Source organism: Eubalaena glacialis, chromosome 11, assembly GCF_028564815.1.
Source record: "Eubalaena glacialis isolate mEubGla1 chromosome 11, mEubGla1.1.hap2.+ XY, whole genome shotgun sequence".
NCBI classification, from domain to species: domain Eukaryota; kingdom Metazoa; phylum Chordata; class Mammalia; order Artiodactyla; family Balaenidae; genus Eubalaena; species Eubalaena glacialis.
In genome coordinates, this window is record NC_083726.1 from 110,712,999 (window position 1) to 110,719,904 (window position 6,906).

The 6,906-nt window shown below is 59.5% G+C and overlaps 1 protein-coding gene across 1 annotated transcript; it reads right to left on the reverse strand.

The window, feature by feature from the left end:
- Nucleotides 1-906: 906 nt before the first annotated feature.
- On the reverse strand, nucleotides 907-6,397 carry LAG3 (lymphocyte activating 3). Its single transcript, XM_061206690.1, has 8 exons — nucleotides 6,253-6,397; nucleotides 5,801-5,948; nucleotides 5,156-5,415; nucleotides 4,243-4,506; nucleotides 3,571-3,846; nucleotides 1,798-2,040; nucleotides 1,382-1,509; nucleotides 907-1,101 (listed from the first exon to the last, which is right to left on the reverse strand). The coding sequence occupies exons 1-8, from the start codon at nucleotides 6,308-6,310 to the stop codon at nucleotides 907-909; spliced, it is 1,572 nt and encodes a 523-aa protein (XP_061062673.1). The 5' UTR covers nucleotides 6,311-6,397.
- Nucleotides 6,398-6,906: the final 509 nt, after the last annotated feature.

The window sequence follows — 6,906 nt, forward strand, 5'->3', positions numbered from 1 at the left end:
TGAGGCTTTAGCAGCAGCCAGAGTCTGGTTGTCTGTTCTCTTCCCCACGTGGGGGACTTTGTCCCCAGGACTCCCCTGTGTCAGACTTGGACCATAACCTTGCCAGGGCCAGGGTGATCTGTCCTGAGGGTGTACAGGGCGGGAGACAGTCGCTGGGTGCGCGCTCGTGCATGGACCACGGAGAGTGCAGTCACAAAGGTAGAGCCAGCCCACGGGGCATCTGAGCTGCCTGGTCCCCGGTCCCCACACTGCTAATCTGCCTCAGCCTGCCCTGTGACCTCCGGTGGTGTGTGACAAACAGAGACCACTGGGGGGCAGTGTGCTCTCGTTACTGGGACCAGACAGGTCGCCCAGGGCTGCAGAATGTAGGGGTGAGGCGGAGGCTGCCACCCAGAAAGGTTGCGAGACCCCATCTCCGGGAGGACTCGACCCGGCAGGGCTGAGTGTGTGTGTGAGTGTGTGTGTGTGTGTGTGTGTGTGTGTGTGCGCTGCCGCCAGAGGGCCAAGGACCGTGCTGAGGTATGGCGCGCGTGGGGTGGGCCAGAGGAGCAAAATAGAAAGGAAAGCGGGCAGCCAGAGCAACGTGAGCCGAGGACGGAGGAGAGGGCTGGAGGGGTGAGGGGTGAGGGCTGCTCGGACCTTCAGGAAAACGACTCCCCAGGAGAAAGAAAGAGCAAGAGAGAGACCAGGAAGAAAGAATCACGAAGAAACCAGGAACGGAAAAGGGGAAGATGCAAGACTGCCTGGGGAAAGTAGGTCAGAAGGCCAGGGTGTGAGAAGGGAGCCCCAGAGGCTGGGGAGAGACAGAACCTTCCCTCGGCAAGAAGGGGCCAGACTCAGGCTTGCTGCTGACGGGGAGTTTATTTGCACTGAACTGCAGAGATGCAGGGGCTGCCCGACTCCAGCTCAGGGCTGCTTCAGCTGCGGCTGCGGCTGCGGCTCGGGCTCCGGCTCGGGCTCCGGCTCGGGCTCCTGCTCGGGCTCCGGCTCGGGCTCTGGATCTGGATCGGGCTCCGGCTCGGGCTCCGGATCCTCTATCTTGCTCTGAGCCTGAGGTGGGTGAGTCCCATGCTCTAAGGCAGAGAATCTTCTTGGTCGCCACTGTGGGAAGACAGACACGGAGGGTAGGAGAAAGAGGAGGGGGAAGGGAAAGGGAATAAGCTATTCCTTCCCAGGCCCCTCCCTGCCCATATGGTCCCAGGCCTTCTCTCAGCCCCTCCGAGCCTCCTTTGGTTCCTTCAGGCACAAGGGGTCCCTGGAGTGCAGAGGCTCATGGAGAGGGGGCTCTGAGGGCAAGTTCAGGGGTCAACCTTGCTCATCTACCTGAGGAAGGGGTGCCAGACAGCACACCGAGGACTGGGGAGGGGGGTTCCCGGCTCACCCGTCTTCTCCAAAGGTGAAAGCTAAAGGCTCCAGTCACCAACACGAGCAGGAAGAGGATACCAAGGATGAGGAGAGGGAGGTAGCCTGTTTTCCGGGCCCCCGGGGCTCTCCCGGAACGTTGGGCACCTACGGAGAGAGGTCAGGATTGCAACAGCCATAGGGTCATGGCTGGAAGGACACCTTGCCATACCCCGATATGTTACCGACAATGAGACCCAGAGAGTTTAAGGGACTTGTCCAGGGTCACTCAGCTAATTATTGGCAGAAGTGGGTCAGGCCTAGACAAGAGCTGGAGGTCAGCTCCCTGGCTGGAGAGAAAGAGCGGGGATGGGGCGTGGTGTGGGGAGGAGGTCTGGAAGTGGGATGGAGGTGACTGGTCTGGAGTTGGGGCTATGGCGCTGTGGGGTCTCGGACCTGGGCGAGACAGCTCAGCGAGGTATACCGCGGTCCCGAGAAGCCTCTGCCCCTGGTACAGGCGGCACTGCCAGGGCTGAGAAAGGAGCCTGGCCTCCGGCATCAGCAGCCAGGGGCCTGGAGAGGTCCTGCGAGACCGCTCGTCCAGGGGGCTCCACAAAAAGTGTTCTTGTCCAGATGCTGGAGTCACCTCACAAAGCAGTTTTCTCAGGCTGCCAGGTAATCCATGGGATTTGGGAGTCACTGAAAAAATTAGAGGGAAGAGATCTTTTGGGGCCCCGACCCTCTTACATGAAAGCATAGGCTCAACTCCCAAGTCTCAATCGCCTTGACTCACCTGGGCTCTGATTGGGTGAGATTGAGGGGAGGAGATCAGGGTCATGGCCAAATTAATCTTATCAAGACAAAGCTCTGGTCAGATCACTCTGCTGCCCCCAAACTTTCCAGGCTCCCTACTGCCTTCCGGGGACTGTTCAAACTCAAACTGGCCGGAAGGATCACATGACAAATATTTCAGATTCGTTTCCATGACTTTCTACTCAAATGCTCAGAACCCCCATCGTTCAGGTGAGTTGGCCCCCCGGAGACCTTGCACTTTTCCTGCTTCCATGCTGTGGCTCACATCTGTGTCCCCCAAATGAATTCTATCCCCATTTCTGAATGTCTAGAGAACAGATCAACCGATCTAGAGACAGATCATCTCGAAGCTGTGCGGTGGGGATGGGCAGGAGGAGAAAATTGATGAATGGCCTGGAGCTGAGCATGGTGTACAAGCCCCTGAAGGTTTGCTGGCACAGACACCTGAGTTTAGCCCCAAGTCTGGCACTTCCCAGCTCTGTGACTTTGAGAAAGTTCCTTCTCTGTAAAACGGGGGCAACAATCTCTCTCCCGTTGAGCTGTCATGCAGATAGCTTGGAAAACTGACTCAAGACAGTTGAGCCTCAAGAAGACCTTGGACAGAAAGAATTGGTAGGCTGTGGTAACTGACTGGGAAGGAGGAAGTTGAGGATGAGTAGGACATGAGTGGAGTTACTGACGGGAAGGTGACTTAGCAAGAGGATTGGGTGCGAGGAAAAGATGGGGCTCAGAGTGAGACTGAGTTGTGGGTACCATATCTATGTAGAGCTAAGTGGGAAGCAAGTGGAAATCCAGCACTGGTCTTCAGGAGGTGTGTTGTTGGCAGGTTCATTTATTCATTCAACCAATATACATTATTAAGCGCCTACTATGTGGTGCTACTATTTCGTGGCATAGTGAGTACGGCAGACACAACCAAGCGGTGATAGTTACTGAACAATCAACCCATACTTTCTGAGTTTGTTTGGTTTTTTCTTCTATGTTTGTTTTATACTATCTTGAAAAGCCCTTGCTCAGTAAATATTTGCTGACTAAGGGACGGATTTATTCATTCCTCCCCAATCCAGGCCACTTCCCGCAACTTTAACCCAGGCCCTGGTTCCAAAGTGGGCAAGGATTCTTGAACTATATTCCACTTCTCTTGAATCATTCAAACTTTTGCCACCTCTCCTTCTAACTTCTCTGACCCTCCCCCCAATTCAGAGCAGGGGAGTCCCTTACAGAAGAGTGGAACATTCATCCAGTGACTCAGGGGAGATTTTCAGTTTCTGTTCGTTATATGGGGGCGAGAAAAGAGGAGGCCACAAGGGGCATCCCCCTGCAACTTGTGCCCAGTGGCCTGGCATCATGAGGCGGACTTACCCAGTCTTTGCCCAGCTAGCCTTCCCTTCCTGTCCTTTCCCACCTGGGGCTGACCTGTGATGACTGCCAAAGTGACAGTGGCACTGAGCTGCTGCCCCTGCAGGTGGACGCGGCAGGTGTAGGTCCCAGCCTGGGCCTGGCCCACAGCCTCTAGTAGAAGGGTAAAGTTGCCATGGTCTCCAGCCACCAGGAGGTCGGGGCCTCCCCCAGGAGGGGCCCATGTGGCAGTGAGGGAAGACTGGGTCTCCACACCCGGAGGCAGGCGGCAGGGCAGCTCCACCCTGGAACCGGCTCCAGCGTACACTGTCAGAGGGACTGGGGGCTCCAGGCCTGCAAAGAAAAGGGAGCCCCAACTTACAAAGGGGCTGGAGCGCTAGGTCTGCAGGGAAGGGAGGAGGAAGGGTGAAGGAGGTGGTCCGGCTCTGAAGAGTGCTAAGGAGCAGGATAAGTTGGATGAACTGAGGATGCTCAGAACCCCCGAGTGCGCGTGGGCCAGCAGGAGACCAAAGGCTGGCAAGTGAGGTTGGATGACCAAGGGAAAAGCTAGAAGGGAGAAGCCGCTGAAAGGCTGCAAAGGGAAAGAGAAAGGAGTGGGACAGTGAGGCCCAGAGCAATCACAGGTGCCGTCAGCTTGGTTTGGGGGCTCATAAGTCCGGGGGAGGTGACGGGAGGCAGGGGGGCAGGAAGGGATTGTGGTCAAGTGTGAAGGCAGACTGGAGGAGTTACCCAGAACAGTGAGGCTGTACGTGGTGGAGACATTGAAGCCATCTCTGTAGGTGAGGGTGCAGCCCCAGGTCCCAGAGTCCAAGGGGCTGACATGGGGCAGGAAGAGGAAGTTTCCGGCTAAGAGGTGATGGGGGGACTCCTGAACGGGGACTCTGCCTGGGCCCCGGAACCAGTGCACAGAGGCTGGGAGATCAGGGCGGCTGAACGAGCAGTTCAAGATGACGGAACTGGAGGTCCACAGAGACCCGAGGGGGCTGGCAGTCACTGGGCAAGGACAGAGAAGGTTGATCAGGCCCACTTTCCCAACACATCAGGCCAACTAAGCTGGACGCTCCTGGAAACAGGCACCTGGCTGTAGATCTCTTTGTCTTCTCTCTCCCAACCCTCCTCCCACCCAACCAGCCCAGGGCCTGGCCCCTGGAGGTGCTTAAAATGCATGCCCAGGAGTCCCCTGCCTACTTCCCCTGCCCCCTGCCTCCAGTTCACTGGGCTTGGTCTACGCTTCCCCTTCTCCAGACCTTGCTTGAGGATCCCCACTAAGCCCACCCCCTGAGCTACAGACTACAGATGTCTGAACGGAGTCACTCCAGCCCCGCACTCTCCCCTGGAAGGGGTGCCTCCCCTCCTCCACCCTGGCACTCCCGCTGTGGGTCGGGGAAGGGGAGCTCAAGGGGTGATACGATCTCTCCACCGGGCCCTCCCCCGACACACGTGCTTCTCCGGGGGCACCTTCCACCCCGCAGGCAGGCTCGCCGGCCCCTTCTGCCCCTCGGGGCTCTCCGGCAGGGCCTGGGGCGCATCCTTAGAAGCACAGCCAGCCTCTGCCCAGCCCTTCCTGCCTCCGGGGCGGCGGGATATGGGGCGCCCTCCTCCTAGCCCCGCTTCTCCCCGCCCCGTCCTCCCCCACACCTACCCGCCGCCTGGCCCACGCGCAGATGGAGGCGGCAAGCGAGAGCGCGGTCCCCGAGGCGCACAGCGGCGTGGTACTCGCCGGCGTCGGCGCGTCGGGCCGGGCGCAGCCACAGCGAGAAGTCCCCGCGCTGGAGGCCGCGCTCATCCAGCTGCACGCGGGGCTGCAGGGGCGGCCTCCCGACGCGCAGGCCTCCGGGAGCCAGCCTCAGCACCGTGTAGCGGCGGGGCCCCGGGCCCCGGGGGGAGAGCGCCGCGGGCTCACTGGGCAGGAGAGAGATGGGACTGAGAAATCCGAGGGGAAGAAACCCCGGGGAAGAGGCCGTCCAACCACACTTTGAGGATGAGGAAGCCCACCCAAAGGGAAGATCTCTGGACTGCTAACCGTCCCGTCCCCCGCTCCGGTTGGCCAGCACCATCCACCACCGGAGAGAGGCAGGCGTGTTGGGGGATGCAGGTGTGAGGGGGGCAGGCTGCGGAGGAAGGGCAGGGGTGGGGGCTGGGCGGCGGGGGAGGCTGAACCACTGGCTTCCGAGGGACTGACAGCTCCGGGGAGAACACAGAGGGCTGGCTTGGGCCTGGGACTGGAAGTCTGGATGCCTTTACTGCTGGATCTGGGGGTCTTGTTGCTGCAGTTTGGGGTGCATACCTGTCTGGTAGATGCTGCCAAGTGACTTGTCTTGTTCGCAGAAGGCTGAGATCCTGGAGGGGGATTGTGGGGCTGCAGGGGAGCTGGGCAGGAGCCCCCTCCTGGGCCCACACCACCGGGACCTCTGCCCCAGGGTCTGGAGCCTCCACTGGGGAGGAAAAGAGAGGCCAAGGGGAGGGGCCATGAGCCAAGAGACTTCAGAGCAGAGAAGGAGCCTCAGTGTTTTCTGAGGGAGAAACAGGGCTGAGGGAGACCTTGGGTTTCTGCCCCTTCCCTGCCAAGAGGGAGACCTAAGAGAGGCTTTGGGGGCTGAAGGACTGCCCCAAGAAAGGCGTTAGAAGAATCCACCCAATCTAAGGACCTTGGCATCTGTGTGGTCATCGAGAAATCCCTCCTCACCCCCTGCTGTGGGTCTGGAGGTCAACCCTCCCAGAGGGTGGTCCCCACCTTACCTGCAGCTGCCCACAGCAGTTGCAGAAGCAGCCAGGCCGGGAACCGAGCCTCCCGCATCTCCTCTGAGGCCTGGGCCACACAGCCCTCCAAAGGGAAGAGGTCAGAAAGTGGGGAAGGACTGATGTTCAAAAGAGAGGTTCTGCAAAGAGGGTGTTGGAGAGAGAGAATCTAGAAAAAGAGGAATGGAGGCCTGGAGAGAGAGGGAGGAACCAATGACCAGGGGCTGGAATCTAGAGGAAAGCCCGGCAGATCGGGCAGCCGGAGGGTGCAGTCAGGGTGGGGTGGGGGTCCCGGGGGACGAGGCAGGGCGCTGGCAGAGAGCAGAGTGGAGGTAAGGTGGCTGTCTTGAGCTAGAGGCCGTTCTGTTGCTCCCAGGGCCCTGGCCCCTGTCCTTCTGTCTTCCCTCCACCTTCTGCACTTCCCCTCCCCGTTGCCGCCCCCCCCAGCACCCCAGGGCTCACGGTTTCGCTTCGCAGTGGAAAGTCTGAGGGGGCTGATTCCCAGCAGCATTACCTCCACCCCTGTGGTGGCGCTCCCCTTGTTTATTTCCTCAGTCCTGGGTGTCCCCGCCACCCTCTCCACTCCTCCCCCACCCTCTTGACTGTTCTCTTTCCCCAGGAACTTCTGCCCTTCTCTGCCTTGAACTACCCACT